Consider the following 18352-nt stretch of genomic DNA (forward strand, 5'->3'; position numbering starts at 1 on the left):
TACCCAGAGCTATGATGGACAGTTTCTGATTCATGTTTCATAAAACACTAGTCTGTACATATTACATATAGGTAAGGTACTGTGCTGTTGGACAACAGAGCTTGTCAGCAATTAGCATGTTTTCAGAAATTTGATGAAATCACACCTCAGATTGTTATTATAGTCAAGTTGTGTTTTGTCAGCTGTGGTGTTTTGAAGGAATTACTGAGGTTGCACTTCTGTGACAGTAGAGTTATTTAGTATATTTAAGAGACTGTGTGGGCAACCCCCCCCCCCCCACACACACACACACACACACCTTGCATAAGGCAGGCTGTAAGAGCTCTGAGTTTAAAACTGTTGTTTAACTGCATTGATTTTTGGATTTTCTACATTTAAAGTTCGGATAGTTCCATTACTTTTTGATTTTGGTATAATTATATTACAGTTTGTTGTATTTTAAACTTTCCTTTACTGCACAGCTTTTTTCATGAAGTCTAAAAAGTTGTTGGAGAGAGTCAGTTACGAAACTTTCCTTCTGCATTCATTGATTTGAATAAGAATTAGCTCTAACTAATTAGCAGAAGGAGCTGTGAAACAGTTTTCTTATTAAAGGTCTTCTAGCCACGGTGGTGCAGCAGTAACGCTCTCACCTCACAGCAAGAGGTTCTCCCTTTCGATTCTCGGCTGGATCGCCTTCTGTGTGGAGTCTGTATGCCCTCTCCGTGGTCGAGTGGCATTCAAAAGACATGCGTGAATGGGCGTGCCTTCGTTGAAGGTTGGGAGTCGAGCTGGAACCTCAGCACCGTGAAAATCTACTGCCAATCATTAGCAAACCGGAGTTCTGCTGTGGCGACCCCTAACCAGGAAAAGCCGAAGGAACAACCACCTACATTCCTCTTCAGCTACATGAGCTCTGAGTTTAAAACTGCTGTTTGATGACACTGGGTTTGGGATTTTCCCCACCCACTCTCCCACTCTTTTTGTGCTTTTAAACTTGGTGCCTTTTAAGCTGCCTGTCCCCTACTTGTAACTTAGTGTTTGGAAGCCACCAGCCCCCACCACACACACACACACACACACACACACACACACACACACACACTGCTATTTCTACTTGATAGTGATAGCTTAAACTGATAAAGCACTCACAATTATCTCTGTTTCATATGATCCCATTTGAACTAGTGTACAGAGCAGTATTGTTGTTATTTTCTGCATTTTTTTCCTTGTTTTAACCAAAAATCAACTGTTTACATTTTAACTTGGTCTGAGACCTTAGTCTTGTAGTATCCCTAAAAGTAATGGGAGAATTGTAAGTTGCTGCAGGATCTGAGCCTCATTTATTTAATTTCTGCTACTTTTACTGTTAGTATTTTACTTGGTCTGAGAGCTTTAGTCTTGTAGTGTAACTCAAAATCATGAGAAAATTGTGAATTGCTGCAAGATCTGAACCCTGTTTATTACATTTCTACTGCAGCATTTTTCTGCTTGCATTTTACATGGTCTGGGGACCTTAGTCTTTTAGTATCACTCACAGTAGTGAGATAATTGTGAATTACTATAGGGTCTGAGCCTCATTTATTTCATTTATACAACATTTTTTCTGCTTGCATTTTTACCTGGTCTGGGGAGCTAAGTCTAGTCTTGTAGTATCACTCACAATAGTAAGAGAATTGTGAATTGCTGCAGGATTGTAGCTTATATGTATCTATGTATGTGTGTGTGTGTGTGTGTGTGTGTATATATATATATATATATATATATATATATATATATACATATTTATATACTGCATTTTACTGTTTACTGATTGGATTCCTCTCTAACTCATCTCTATAACCTGTGCTGTGCAACAGTTGTTTGCAGTGTCCTGTATAGAAGCAGGCACCTAGAGTTGTAAGCTTACATATAAAACTTTCTGTTCTAAGTATCTAGCTGAGTGTAGCACAACTAGTTTGCCCAATGAGAAACATTAACCCAAGAACATCATTTTAGATCAATCCTAGATCTCTTCCTGTAGCCCAATAACTCTAAACCCTGATTTCAGGGCCACAAACAAGAGGGTTCATAGCCATGGATGTGAACTTTCCTATTGTTTCTGTAGCCAGGCTGGTGGAAATGGGCATCTTGAGACAATGTAGCAGTTGTCTCATGTTTATTGACAACTACTTTATTCTTAAACAGACTGACACAGCATGAGAGAGGTGTGATTACACTATGTCTTTAGAGGCAAAGCTCTGGCATACAGACACTGATATCTCCAAACAGGTTGGAACAGACTCATAAACTCACATATGCTGAGGCTGTTACTTGCAATCTTCCTAAACCTCAAAGGAATCCCATATGTTGCCCTCAGCATCCTTCCAAACACTCTACAGAGACAACACTGTCCAGGACACATGCAACCACATGTCACAATGTCTCAACCTCTGTAAGCCCTAAAGGCAAACTGCCACACATCCCAATACATTGGTCTTTGAATACTCTATTGTGAGATGCACAGATGCCCCCCTCATCAGGCTGGGTAAGAAGAGAGTCATGGTCAGCTGCCTGCTGTGCCAGGGATCCGCTAGATCACACATGCACTCAGGACATTGAACCACAAGTACAAGTATGACTCTGTCATTGTCCACATGGGTGTTAATGACCTGAGCCATACATCCCTGGACTGTATAAAGAGAGACATGATAGTGAAATCAGATTATGTGTCCCAGGCAGGTATGAGCCTAGCATTGAGCAGTATTCAACCTTCTCCAGGAATGATACCACAATAAAAAAAGAAGATGACTGACTTTAACAATTGGCTAAGTTACTGATGTCATTTTAAGGGGGTCCAGAATTTGTCAGCTTGGGATGACATGATTGATAGACCATCCTGCTTTGCCAGGAATGGTCTGCTCCTGTCCCCACTAGGCTTTTGGATATTGGCCAAAGCATTATCCACCCCTATGGGGCCTTTTTAGGCAATGCTAATCTGATAAACCTTCCAACACAGTAAATTCTATGCAAGATAAACTAAAGGTGTTACTGCTCAATGCCAGGATTCTCAACAAGAAGCTCTACTCCTGGAGAGTGTTGATGTCTGTGCAGTTACTGAGACATAGCTTAAAGCCATGGAAGGCACCCCAGCAGTACAAGGTTATAGTGCCTTCCCCACATTTAGACCAACACAAGAAAGGCCACGAAGTGATGATGTATCAATCTACATAAAAAGTAATCAGACCTCAATATTGGTCAAGCAATACAACACAGTTGAGCTATTCCATGCCCAGCTAACCTTAGATTAAGTCCAGTACCATATCCTTGATAGCTATCCGTCCAGTCAATGGCCCAGGATAACCATACCACATACTTGAATGTATTGGAGTAACTCTCAATTCAGCCAACTACCATATTCATGGGTGATTTCAACCATCTCACCATAAAGTGGGATACATACACAACCACTAACATGCAGGCTCAAAGATTCTTGGATTTTGTCAATGCAAGCTCCCTGGAGTAGCTAGTCTGCACACCTACTAGGGGTGCAAACATCCTTGATCTGGTACTCAGAAATATGAGGGAATGTTACGGACCCCCCTTTAGTAACGTCCTGACTGGTCAGATAAGATCTCAAAGCAGTAACCCTTAAAATATATAAAAAGACTGAACTCCCAGCAAACCCCAGAACCTTTAAGAATTTTTCCAAGGCTAACTACCTCCTATTAAGTGAAGGCATAGCTAAATTCCAACCCCCCCCCCCACACTCGGAGAACACATTGGCCTATGACAAAGTCTTTATAGAAACCCTATGCAAGCATGTAAATAATTGCATGGGAACAGTAGTAACAAACCGAAATAAATTTGGGACAAACTCCAAAAACAAGCCCCCGCTGATGGGCCCACAGGATAAATAGGTTGTACAACAAAAGAAAGAAAATCCTGACCAAAAATATGAAGGGCTATACCCATAAGACAAATAACTCCCTCATCAGTCTCGGCAAGCAACTCAGAGGACTAATCAGGTATACCAAAGCCAACTTTGAGGCAAATGTAGCCTCCCAGGCTAAGGATAACCATAAGGCATTTTTTCAGTTATGGATGCAACCTTAAAGGGAAAACCCAACAGTGTGCTGAACTAATAGTAAATGGAAGTTCCTATACTGACCTGGGGGATATAGCAAGTCTGCTGGCCAATAAACTTAGCTCCAGTTTCACCCCTATCATGCCCAGTCCCCCCCCCCCCCAGGAAATACTGTCTATGACTTCTCCCCAACTATCACTGAAGAACAGGTCCTTGCTGACCTCTCCAGAACTAAAAACATTGCATCAGTGGGCCCAGATAATATCCCAGGATGCCTATTAAATAGTCTGAAATATGACCTGTCAGGCCCACTCAAATCTCTCTTAAACCACAGCCTCCAGACAGGCTTTATCCATAGGGAATGGGAAACTACAACTGTCTTCCGTCTACAGTAAATCAGACTATGAACAGATGCAGGGAACTACAGAACCATAAGTTTGACTAGTCTTGTATGCAAGGCCATGGAAGATATTATTGTGGACTTGATAAACAAAGACATAGGAAATCTTTAAACAGCGGACCCATCCCAGTTCGGTTTCATCATGGGCAGGTCATGCCTATTAAACTTAGTGGACTTCTTTGAGAAGGTCACTAGAGCCATGGACGAGGGCAAAATGCTGTCTACCTTGACCTGGCAAAGGCATTTGACACAGTAACTCAGGTATTTTAGACAAGCTCACAAATTTAGGCATAAATCCCTGTGTCACCTGATGGTTAGCCAGATGGCTCACAGATAAGATGCATGAAGTTAGGGTGGGGGACTCCGCCTCTACCAAGAGGCCAGTTACTAGAAGTGTCGCACATGGCTCGGTACTGGGACCTCTCCTGTTTGGACTATACTCCTCAAGGCAAATGTAGAGGGCCTTTGGCTGACCAAATTTGCTGATGACTGCAAGCTGTGGGCAATCATTGAATCCCGCAAAGATGTAGATATCCTCCAGGAGGGTATGACACAGAAAAGTAACTGGTACCAGAACCATAGCCTAAAACTCAATATAAAAAAATGCATAATTATACCCTTTGAGAAGATAACCACCTGCACATTACAACATTTGGTAACACTCCCCTAAGAGTAGACCCAGTTGTAAGGAAAATTTGAACTCAGGTTGACATTAACTTGAACTTTGGTCACCATTTGTTCATGGTAGTGAGAAAATCCTTCCACATGGTGCAATTTATAAGTAAAGGTAGGGCATCCAGATCTAAGGAGATTATATTCCTACTATACTCAGCCCTCATTAGACCAATAATTGAGTACAGTGCTCCTGTCAGCATACACCTGACCAGCCATTTGCAATAGTTTGAGCAGACATAAAAGTTCCTCACTAAAAGATTACAGGGTGTAAATAATATGTCCTATGCAGACAGCCTCAAAGTCAATTCTCTGTACTCAGTCTCCTACAAACTACTGATGGGTGATCTATGCCTAGCATACAAGGCACTCTCTGGTCCAGTCCTGATGAATCTGGTACACATTTGCAAAACAAACAGCACTAGAATTACCTGATCTAAGGATCTAAACCTTGTCTTTGACATAAACAAAACATGTTGGAGGGGCAGGTATGTGTCTCAGAGATTACCTCTTGTCTGGAATAGACTCTGCATTCATGTGAAACAGAGATCTTTCCTATGCCTTCTCAAATGAAATTTAGATCAATGGATGTGAAACCACAAATTCACCCCTGGCTTGTTGCCTGTGGCCCTTATGGACAGGGGTAGTTTATAGATGGCCTAAGGCACAAGCATATACCAAAATCATGCTAGCCCACGGGTATGAATAATAGGGAAAATTGGGGCATGAATGGCTAGGCTTAAAAAGGCTCTAGGGCCATTCACATAGTAACCACCCATGATCCTGTATAGTTTTTAGTGTTTCTTAAGTGTGGATTCTGCAGACTTATTGGTGTTACTGGCATGGGTTTTTTTGTCTGTCGTGTCGCAAAAGGAGAATAAATGTTTTCCTTTTGTAATGGATTGGTATTTGAAAATTTTCATTTGTCATTGAGTTGTTTAGTTGACCTTCTGGCATTAATTGAAAGAAAGTTGCAATGTAAAAGAATGAATAAAATATATATTTTTGTGTATGTGTATATATGTATTGTTAAATTAGTTGGGAAAGTAGGCGCTTTCCTGCCTGTTGCATTTGATTGATAAGAAAGTTTGTTTTTAAACTAGAAACATCTTTATTGAATTATTACTTATGACATAGACAATCATACATTTATATAAATGAAAACAAAGTATATTGACATATTATTAATTGCAAACATTATACATCACATATAATCTTCTATATAGTCATTGTCAAGGAAACATTACATATCATTCAACTGTTGTCTTCCCTTAAACCTCATTCCTCCTCCAAAGCATTATTCTGCATGTATTGTTCACATAATTCTGATTTTTTCTATGTAATTTGCTCATACTCTTTTATAAAGATTCCACTTCCAGTTCATTTATCCCTGTTACTATATTCACTACTTCTAGCATGCTTGGCTTAGATTTTGATTTCCCTGATCAACTTTTGAGTGAGGTCTCCATAATACCAAGGTTGGGAATATACCCTTCCATTGGTATTGTGTGAACTTGGAATTCATGTATATAAGTGGCAGAGGGTATAGGAGAAGCTTCTTCCCTGAAAAAAAACATGTTTTTCTTTTTCTTTTGCAAGCTCCAAGTTTATAACTTGGACTATGCACTTTACAGTGGTGATGGTTTTCAATATATTTTTTTTCATTGTTCAGAGTGTCAAAAAGTTTTATTAACTTTAGTAGAGCCATATAAATAGCCATATAAATATAATGTGAGACATTAAGTAAGTCAAGTGTCTTTAAAGTCAACATCTGTTTTGTTGAAAAACTTTGGTCAACAAAACAGATAGGCAACAATTGCACAAATTGGTACATTATCAGGATTGGGGAATATACCCTTTCCCCAGCATTGGGATTAGGGAATATACCATTTCCCCAGTGTTGTGCAATCTCAGAAGTTAGAATGCATATTTAGCAAAGGTTATAAGATTTGCAAGGGGGAGTGGGGGTTTGTTGGAGCATGTGCTCTGCAGTGTCATTTTTTTTTTTATATTTTTGTGTCAGCATTCAGATGTTTCAGCTTATTTAAGTACACCGATATATGTGTGTGTGTGTGTGTGTGTGTGTGTGTGTGTGTGTGTGTGTGTGTGTGTGTATACATACATTTATATATGTATATTATGCATAACATATACATATTTTAGATGTAGTGTAAATAAAGGCCTTAAATAGGTGGTGGCATGGGAGTGCAGCCATACCATGCTCATAGGTTTATAGGTTCATTGGTGTTTACTAGGCTAATGACCATAAGAGCCTTTTTAAGCCTAGCCATGCTTCCCAAATCTCTGACAAGTTCTGGTACCCTTGAAAAAGTGTAAACAGGGGCTTGGGAAATGAAACATTTACAAGCGGGGCATGAGACATAGGTGCCAAACCAGGGATGAATTTCCTGTTCCCCATCCAGCTATCCAAGTTACACTTGAAATGGGTTAGGGAAGAATTCTGCCTCACATGGATGGGGACCCTGTTCCAGAAAAGGGGTAGTCTCTGAGTTACATACTTGTCTGTCCAGCAGATCCTATTTACATCACAGGTAAGGTCTAAGTCTTTAGAATGGGTAATTCTGGAGCTGTTTGTTTTGCTGATATGCAGAAGGTCCATCAGAGTGGTGACAATGTCTTGTATGCCAGGCATAGGTCAACAGCCTGTAGAAGACAGAATACTGGGCTAGGGCCTTGAGGCGGTCTACATAAAACATGTTACTTATGCCCAGTATTCTGTTAGTGAGGAACCTTTATGAACATTCCAATTGCTGGATATGCCTAGTTAGGTACATACCAAAGGGAGCGCTGTACTCAGTGTCAGGTCTGACGAATGACAAATACAGTGGAGCAATTATTATGCAGATTGGCAAAATGGATCGGGGCTTATGATATGCATCACTTCTATCTGTTTCCTTATTTAAATAGATAGAAACTATTAACATTATACTATCTGTGAGAGATACAAATATTTAACTAAGTTGGAGGCATCACTTTCACAAAAGAAGAGTCTGTATGCACCATACATTTCCACAGCATTCTAAAAAAATACATGGAAAATTATCATACGCTGAGGTTGTAAAAGTCTATTGCCAAAGCCTCCAAGGAGAACAAAGACTAGGTCTCAAAGGAAATAAAAAAACACACTATGTACTACCACATCCATAAACAATAGCCACCAGGGAAAAAAAATTGCCCCTAATGAAGTACGCTTAAACCCTGTACAGTAAAAATGTATTGGTGATTGGTGACTTCATACTAAGACACATAGATTCTTACAAGGCTAGACAAAAACAGGATGGGTGCAAGTTGTCTTTCAGGGGACAAGATCTCTGACATTTCAAGGGGCCCTTAAGGCCCTTAAGACAAACAAGTATGACTGCGACATGTTGATGATCCATATGGGTGTAAATGACCCTTCTTGCAAAACCCTAGTAGGTATGTGGATATAAATTTCCAAGCTCTCCATGCATGTCACAAATACAGGAAAAATTCTAATTTTGAGTGGAATCCCGGAATACCAAAATCCGTGGAAAAGGTGATTGATTTCAATAATTATTTGAATAACTGGTTTCCTTCAAAGGGAGATGCAGTATGTGACAGCATGATATGAGCTATTGTACAGCACTACATGCTTTACGAAGGACAGCTTGCACCTCTCATTCCAAGACTTCTGCATTATGGGTATGTGTTGTATTACTACTGAAACTTAAAACTTAAAAGTGCAGAAAGCACACCCTCTATATCAAGTTTTTCCTCCTATCACACCATTAAACTGATGAGAACTGTGGTGGAGCATCCATATTTGTTAAGACCATATTCCTCATGGCAGATCTTATATTAAGATGATAGTGGATCCAACTTCCAATTTCAAATCAGAAATAGATTCATTTCTTGATTTAGCGGAAGAAGAAGAAATCATTACATCACAAGTGGCCAATCAACTCAAAGTTCAAGAACCTATGCCCCAATATCTTTATTTAATACCCAAGACACATAAGGATTTAAACAACCCTCCTGGGAGACCAATAGTGTCAGGTCATGGGTCTTTAACTGAGCCCTTATCTGCTTTTCTAACCGAATATCTTAAACCATTATTGTCCATGGTAAGATCCTGGATTCAAGACACTACACAATTCCTGAACATTATTGAAGATTCCCAATTGGAGGAAAATTGGCTTTTGTGCACGTTAGATGTAACATCACTATATACAAGCATCCCACATCAAGCTGGCATTCTGGCTGTAACATATTGGCTAACAGAATCAAAATTATATCCAACAGGATTTAATAACTTTCTTATTCAACTAACTAAGTTTGTTTTACAAAAAAACATCTTCTATTTCGAAGGGATTCCCTATTGGCAAATTAAGGGCACAGCAATGGGAGCTTCCTTTGCTCCCATTTATGCCGATCTTTTCATGGGATATTTTGAATTGCATTTCATTTATGACAGTGAGCGAAACATCTATTTGGAATATATGGACATATGGCAGAGGTATTTAGATGACTGCTGGTTGGTGTGGCGGGGTAGTAAGGATGTTCTTACCAAGTTTGTGGCATATCTCAACAAAAACCCATTTGATATAGAATTTACGATTAATATTGGATATACAGAAATTGTGTTCTTGGATGTTTTAGTCAACAGACTTGCGGATCATACTCTATCGACAACAATACATCGAAAGTTTCCGCAGTACAACACGATTCTGCATGCAACAAGTTCTCATCCCCGCCACATTATTACCAACATTCCTAAATCACAATACATGCGCCTCAAAAGGATTTGTTCATCTAATACGGAATATTCCAAAAGAACAACTGAATTAACCGCCAGATTTGTGGACAGAGGATATAACATAAATCAACTCAACCAAACAGCTGCACAAATTGACAAAAAAAGTTGTGATGATTTGCTTAAATATAATAGATCTACAGAAGGGCTTCAGTTAGCCAAGCAACCGATCAGGCTGGTCACTACGTATGGTAATAACACCAAATGGTTCAGACAAATTGTCGACAAGCATTGGAGTACATTACAGTCCAACTCATTTCTTCGAGATATTCTCCCTGAAAGTTGTTCATTTTCCTATCGGAGAGGACGGACTATCCAGTCCAATTTTGCACATTACAAACGTTATATTCCTGGTATCAAACATCAGACTACATTGTTTGGGGATGCACTTGTTGGTTGTTACCCATGTGGACACTGCAGTTTGTGCCAACATATCTGGAAAAATAAAGAATTTACCAGCAAAAATACATCCAAGATTTTTAATATAAAAACCTTTGGCAACTGCAGTTCAGATTGGGTGATATATTTGGCTCAATGCTCGTGTTCTGCTTTCTATGTAGGCCAGACGTCTAGGCCAATGAGGATTAGAATCAGCGAACACCTCAGTTCCATCAGAAATAGGCGGATAACCAATGCCTTATACAAACACACTAAACAACACACCACAGCTTCATTTCAGTTTATCATTATTGACAGAATACAATTACATAGAAACTTCAAAATGGGGTGGCACACCAAACTTAATAACATGGAACAAAGATGGATCACCACACTTGGGGCCCTCTTTAAACCTGGACTTAATGAATATCATGTACATGAAGGATAAATGCTAGGTATGCCACATCCATACTAGAACCATATTGAGTTAGTCCGTTATTCAATCCTAGACATATCAGACAACTACTCTATTCTTTATAATAATCCAAACAACATTTCCTGGTATCCAACTATTTTACAGAATAGATACATAACTGTCAGTTAGGACATACACCTAATATTCCCAATCTACTATAAATAATAATATGCTTTTCTAAAATATAATCTACATTATGCATATTATTATCAGACACCCTCTACTTATTACTATAATTGATTTGGGTGTTAAGAATTTCGTTATATAAGTATCACTTCAGTGTTGCTTGAAACAGATTTCACCACGCTAATGATTATAATTTGAATGTTTATTTAATAATCAATATTTGTATTATACATTAATTGTATAAATATGTCATTTGTGGTGAATCTATTTGTTTAAGATGTTCATTTAATCTACCAGTGTAATATGATTTGTTAGTAGCAGGAATCACCAAATGAATATGGATTATACCACTTTAAGAAGTGAGTATAAATTAAGTAGCTGGATGCATCATGGTTTGAATTTGCATTTCTTGGATAAGTCACATTGAGAAAGGCTGTGATAGCCGAAACCGGTTTGTGCACCTAAATTAGGTTGTTTATACAATCCTAATAAAATTATTTTTATCTGCTGCCTTTGAGTGCTGGTCCCTTCATTTTGGATTCATTGTCGTGGTTTGGACCGAGCACCATCAGTCCCACGTGCGTGCCTCGTTGGTTTAGATCTCCAGAGAACCACAAAATCTGCTTGCTATAAATAAAAAACAGCTATCAGATCATAGTATGTTACAGTACCCCCTTGATGACCCCCCTCAAAAAAAAAAACATGTCCACTTCTTGAACTTGTTGGATAAACTTGAAATACACAAAAACTGCATCATACTGGGAAGTTTTAATTACCCATCAAAGTAATGGGATATGTATATCTTTATCTATATGTATAGCTATAGGCTGTGCCCGCAAATACCCCAATTTCATAAATAAAAATGACCTGGATGGTGTACACAATTATTATACCTAACAGGCATCTGTATTAGTCCATAATTTACTGTTATGATGAACAGTTCATGCACCACTATGTTTTCTTCCATTTCTCTAATGTGATTTTGTTTATTTTAACAGGAATGGCAAATGAATGTGCATTGACAGAAACGTTCCATTTCAATGTTGGAGGATGGTTCTTCTCTGTTCCCAAATCACAACTGGCTCAGTTTCAGGATTCTGTGTTGTATAAAGAAGCTTCAAGCCAAACACAACCAGAAGGATCCAGGTTGTTTATAGACAGAGATGGATTTGCATTCAGACATGTACATTATTTTCTTCATACGTCAAAACTGGCCTTGACAAGTTCTCCTGATCTAGAATTACTGTACGAGCAGGCATCAGCCTTTCAGTTGGCCCCATTACTGCAGGTATTTGGGTAATACTAGTAGCCAGCCATAGATACACTCTGAAAGATTAAACCCCACGTTTTAAAATGGAAATCAACTTTTATGTCTAGAAAAATTTCTAAGTTAGATGATTAATGTCTACTCCCAATGTCTGAAAGTAAGAGAGAATTTTCATGTGTCAGATATTCATTTTAAACTTTTAGTGTAAATATTTCAAAAAGTTGTAACTTGGATTTCCAAATCACAGCCAGTATTTGCTTTGACACGTGTGCCATGTCAATTTGTTATTAGTAATGCATCAACATAATTTCTATAGTTATGCTGAATTCTTTAATTTTAGGTATAGTTGCAACAGCTGAACGCCATGATATGTTTTAAAATTTTGAAGGAACATAAAATACAAATGTTCATGTAATAAATATCCTGAGATAATCTGGAAGAAAATTGTCTAACCTTTGATTTCTAGGCTTAGGACACTGTATTTAGGTAATACATGCCTGTATTTAGCACGTTTATAATGAAGTTACTATTTTCTGCATTCAAATCAGCAATGTGTTTGTTCTGCTTCTGGTCATCTGTATCACTATAATGTAAGCACTGCAGTGCTGTGTGTCTGTGGATCTAAAGGATAGAAATTAAGTTTCTATGGGCTAAAACAGGAACTAATTTTAATGCACCATAACATCATATCTTTCTGTCTCCAACCTCTCGAAGTATGCAAAACGTATTGCTAAGACAACAGCTTTCTTTAAATATAATGAAGTGGATGGTATATTTATTCACTGATTGATTTGATTGATTGATTGATTCATTGATTGATTGCTTGATTGATTGGCATTTGTTTATTGGGAAACTCTGACTAAGTAGTGCCCATTTTCAGTGGAGGCCAAGGGTGAAAATCTCCATTATACTGACATCATGGACATAATTTGCACTGTTTCATCATTTACAGTCAGTTTCATTCATTAGTAACAGCTCCATTATACAGACATCCTAGTTTGTCTGGGGTGGGAGGGTGTCCTAATGGTTAAGGTGTTTGCCTTACAAACACAAGGTGCAGGGTTTGAGTCTCACAAGGGATAATTGGCTAGGCTTAAAATGGCTCGCAAGGGCAGTTAACTTAGTACTAATCTATGAACCTATGAACATCAGTTACAAACAGTTTTCATTAAAAATAACAGTTACATGGGATATATATGAATATTTTAATAGAGGGAGGTATATGCAGTGCAGTATCATCAGTATGCATAGATTGTCAGGTTTTACATAGCAGCATTTATTACTATAAAGAATAGTTCAAAATCTGGGACATAGGAAGATAAGATGACATGTTAGAGCAGCTCAAAGAAAGGAAGAATGGGAGGGGGCACAATGAAGATAACGGAGATGAGATGGTAGACGAGGCTATAGTTATGATAACAGTACATTAAGTTTTGTGCAGCAGTGAATCATGGCATGAATTCATATAACTATATTAGTACAAGTTTAACCAGGGGTGGTGCAAATGCAGAAACATTTATCAGGTGCTGCCTCAGTTGGCATTTAAGACTTTCTTGTTACAGAATCTTCTTAATGGTGGGATGATATTCCACCTATTAGCAATGCAGTGTGAATACAGGGAGTATCCTGCATTGTTGTTAGGTTTAGTTATGGAGAGCAGTTATTTGTCAGTGGAAAGTACAGTTGTGTACACGTACCATAAATGCAGATGTTCGAGTGTATTCACTGTTGCAGTCCTCACATTTGGGTTATCTGCTTCCAGTAGCCCTCAGTCAGCCTGATTATCAAAGTCTTGGGTCCTGCATTGGTTGCTGTCTCATCTTCCATGACGTCAGGTTGTCAGGGGTATAAAGCATGCAGCTGATGCCATTGCATCAGTTTTTCTTGCCCCAGATGTCAGGTGCCCCCCTAATGGGAAGCAATTAAATATAAATATATATATACAAGGTTATACCTCCAACAAAATAGCAAATACACCAAAAAGCTTTTAAGCATAGTAAAGGAGAGTAGAGGTATAGCCAAAAGAAGTCAGGGGCTGGAGGGAGGGTAACTAGGACTGCAACAGTGAATACACTCGAACATCTACATTCATGGTAAGTGTACACAACTGTACTATGTTCTTCGTGTTTCACTGTTGCAGTCATCACATTTGGGTAGATTCCCAAAGCTAAGCATGGGAGGAGGAATTTAGATGGCATTAGGACAAGCTATAAGGCCCTGCAAGACTGTGGTGGCAAAGCCAGCTCTGGATTTAGAGAAAATTGGTAAATGATAATGCTTGGTGAAAGTATGTACAGAAATCCAGGTAACAGCTTCTAGGATGTCCCTGGTAGGGACACCTCTAAGGCTGTAGAGGTAGATGCAGCCCTGGTTGAATGGGGTCTAATCCCCTGTGGGATAGGTTTTCCATGGTGCTTATAGCAGAAATGAATGCAATGACCTATCCATTTAGAAATGGTTTGCTTTGAAATAGCCTTCCCTTCTGCCCCTGCAGCAAATGCCACCAGCAGTTGTTCAGATTTCCTTTGAGGTTTAGTCCTGTCCAAGTAAAATCTAAGTTGTCTGTGCACATCTAAGGAGTGCAGTATCCATTCCCCTTTGTTCTGTGGATTAGAAAAGAAGGTTGGCAAATGAATGGATTGATTAAGAGCCACACTGGATACCACCTTGGGCATGAAGGAGGGATTGGTCCTGAGGGAAACCCTGTCCGCATGAAAGATGATGAAAGGCTCCACTGCCATAAGGGCCTGTAATTCAGATACCCTTCTTGCTGAAGTGATTGCTAAAAGGAAAGCTGTTTTCCAAGAAAGGAATTTTAAATCTGCACTTGCAGCTTGCTCAAAAGGAGGAAGAGTGAGTTTTTTTCCAATACTAATTTGAGGTTCCAGGCTGGAGGTGGGGCTCTCCTGGGTGGTCTTAAGTTTTTGGCCCTCTGAGGAACTGCTTGAGCAGTGGGTGAGAGAAGAGGGGTGGTTCTGTGTTATAATGAGCTGAAATGGCTGAGGCGTGAATTTTGATGGAGGGAAAAGAAAGGCCCTTGTGAAGCATCTCAGTTAAGTATTGAAGAATCTGAGGTAAATTGGGCGCTGCTGTGCCCATCCCTTGAATTTGGTTCCAGGCACAGAATCTTTTCCATTTTTCAGCATAAGATTTTCTAGTACTAGGCCTCCTTGCCTCCAAAATGACATCCAACACTTGTTTACTGAGGGATGGTAGCGGAGAGATTAGGTAATTAGCCAGGCTGCCAGGTTCAGGGTTTGAAGCTGAGGGTGCAGAATCTGGTTCTCCTGTTGTGACAACAGGGTCTGAGGCAGGTGCCATGGAGCCAGCAGTGACACACTGCACAAGAGGGGGTACCATTGATGGTGTGGCCAGTCTGGTACAATCAATATCGTCCTTGGTTTGTCCTGTTTGATCTTTAGTAGTACTTTGGAGAGGAGAGGCAGAGGAGGAAAGGCATAAACTGATAGGTTTTTCCAGCTGAAAGACAGAGCATCCACTTGTTTGTGGGGAGTGCTTGTGCAGAATTTGTCCAATTGGTAGTTCTGGTGGTAGGTAAACAGGTCTATATCTGGGCTACCCTATTTGTTTGTCAACATGTTGAATGTCTTTGGTTCCAGTTTCCACTCGTGTGGGTCCATGAGATTTCTGCTTAGTTTATCTGCCAGTGTATTTAGTATTCCTGGCAGGAATTGAGCCTGTAGATGCACTTGGTAGCTCAAGGCTGTGTTCCACAGAGCCATGGCTAGTCTGCAGAGGGGGTAAGAATGGGTGCCCCCCTGCTTGTTTATGTATCACATAACAGTGGTGTTGTCCTTCTTTACCATTAATTGCCTTGGAAGAATGTGGTCCTTGAAGGCTGTCAGAGCATTCTGTACAGCTAACATTTCTTTTTGATTAATGTGCAGGTGCATTTGACTTGGGTTCCATTTCCCCTGAATGCACTTCACTGCCAGGTGAGCCCACCATACATAGTCTGATGTGTCTGTTGTTAGGGTTTGGACGTCAAGGGGTAGAGTGAATGGTACTCCCTTGTTTTGGTAGCAGGCTTCTGCCCACCAAAGGAACTCTAACCATAGGCAAGGCATGATAGGAATCATTGCTTCTAGGTCCTGAGAATGTTGACATCATAGGCTTTTTAGATACCATTGTAGTTTCCGCATATGCAGTCTTGCATATGGAATTAGTAGAATGCAGGAGGCCACGAATCCAAATTACAGTATTTGCCTTGCAGATAGCAGGAGTTTTGTGACCATTAGTTTGAAGTAAGTTGTCAAATGAATTTGTTTCTCTGGTGTGAGGAAAGCCATCTGGGAAGTTGTGTTCAAGCTTGCTCCCAGGAATATAATTTGTTGACAGGGTACCAGATTTGATTTCTTTTCATTTATTGTGTACCCCAGACAAGTTAGCACCTTTTGTACAAATGCCAGATGATTCAAAAGTATGTCCTGGCTTTCTGCCTGAATTAGACAATCATCTAGGTATGGGTATATTTGAAAATTTCCTTGCCTGCAAAGTGCAATGACTGGAGCTAGGCACTTTGTGAATACCCTGGGCGCAGTAGATAAGTCAAAGGGCAGTGCAGAGAGCTGATAGTGCATGTAGCCTGCTTTGAAGCGTAGGTATCTTCTGCAAGATTCCCTGATTGGGATATGCAGGTAGGCTTCCTTTAAATCGAGTGTTGCCAACCAGGCATCTTTGCCTAGCATAGGAAGCAACTGGTGAAGAGTTAGCATCTTGAATTTTGGAATCACCAAAAAGATGTTTAAGGTAGATAGGTCCAGGATAGGACACCATGAGTTGTCTTTTCTGGGTACCAGGAAAAGTCTTGAGTAAAAACCTTGTCCCTTTTCCTCTTCTGGTACAGTTTGAATAGCCTTTATGCTTAAGAGAGTACTTGCTTTTGAGCCTCTGCCCACTGATTTGGGGGTAGATCTAGCCAACCATTTGGGGTTGATAACGTGTGGAATTGAAATCTGTATCCTTGGGAAACTATATTTAAAACCCATTTGTCCTGGGTAATGAGTTCCCAGTTTTTTGCCTGCAGAGCAGTCTTTCCCCCTAAAGGAGCAGTCAGTTGAGAAGTGCTTGGAAGTTTTAAAGTTAAGTCATTGAGACAGTTTACCATAGGGGGGAATCTTACTACTCCCTGATTTGGAAGTGGGAGCCGCCCACTGCTTAGTCCTGTGCGTACCCTGGGACTGAAGCCTGGGTGTTCTGCTGGATCTGGGTTTGGACTGAGAAGGCCTGGAAGAGGCAGGAAAGGACCAATTCTTAGAGGGCCAATGCCTGCTAAGTATTGGAGGCTGTACTTGTAGGAAATCTTTAACAGTTTGCATAGATTTAGCTTCATCCTCCATCTTTTTTAGGAATGTCTTTTGCTTTGTTGCCAAACAGGCAGTCCTGATTTAAGGGAGCATCCAGTAATTTAGCTTTAACATGATCTGGCAAGGATTGCTCCTTAAGCCAAGCATGCCTTCTAAGTACAGACCCAGTGACAGCAGCCCTGCAAGATGCCGTTAATGAATCAAAACCACATTGCAAAGTATGTTTTCCAACCTGTTCAGCAGAATCGTGTAAATCCTTATTTTCAGTACAAACAGGAATCAACATCATTTTCTGTTTAAGCAGTCCAATAATATGCTGCTGATACCATCAAGCTGGCAGTTTAAGGCCCTAATGGCCAAGGTTGCCCCATCTATCCAACGCCTTGGAGTGTCTATCAGAGTGAGTAGGATTTTTGGCAGTAGTAGCCTTAATGCCCTTGGGTCCCTGTGAAATGGTCTCAGGATCCGCAGTAGAATTTTTAAAAAGGAACTTGTGAGAGTCAGGAACCCGGAACCCTGTAATATCTATCAGGTTTTCTGGGAGCAGGAGGTAAAGAGTCAGGGGCCAAGCTAGATTCCGAAAAGGCATCATCAACAATGTCTAGTACAGGAGGGATAGCTAAAGGCCTGTGCTGGGGAAGGAGTAAGAAATCCCCTAAGCCTCTTTTTAGAATCAGAGTAAACCTGGCTTTCCCAGTGAAAATGCTCCTTAAGAGTATACAAGTTTTCACCAAAAGAGAAATCCTCTGGGGGGAAGCAGAGGGAATAGAGTCCTCTGCATCAGAATCCTCATAGGTAGATAAGGGTAAATCCTGGTCATCAGAGGAAACAGAAATTCCAGAATCCTGGTCAGAAGTATCATAAGCA

The 18352-nt window shown here is 40.0% G+C and overlaps 1 protein-coding gene across 1 annotated transcript in view; it reads left to right on the forward strand.

Annotated features, from left to right (window-relative positions):
* Positions 1–18352, forward strand: part of KCTD19 (potassium channel tetramerization domain containing 19) — a 955229-nt gene that overhangs the window by 29836 nt on the left and 907041 nt on the right. Inside the window, 1 exon segment of the mRNA XM_044079536.1 lies at positions 11890–12179. Coding sequence (XP_043935471.1) covers positions 11892–12179 — 288 coding nt within the window. The 5' untranslated portion in view covers positions 11890–11891.

Source organism: Protopterus annectens, chromosome 8.part0 (genome assembly GCF_019279795.1).
Source record: "Protopterus annectens isolate FY-2018-M chromosome 8.part0, PAN1.0, whole genome shotgun sequence".
NCBI lineage: Eukaryota > Metazoa > Chordata > Ceratodontiformes > Protopteridae > Protopterus > Protopterus annectens.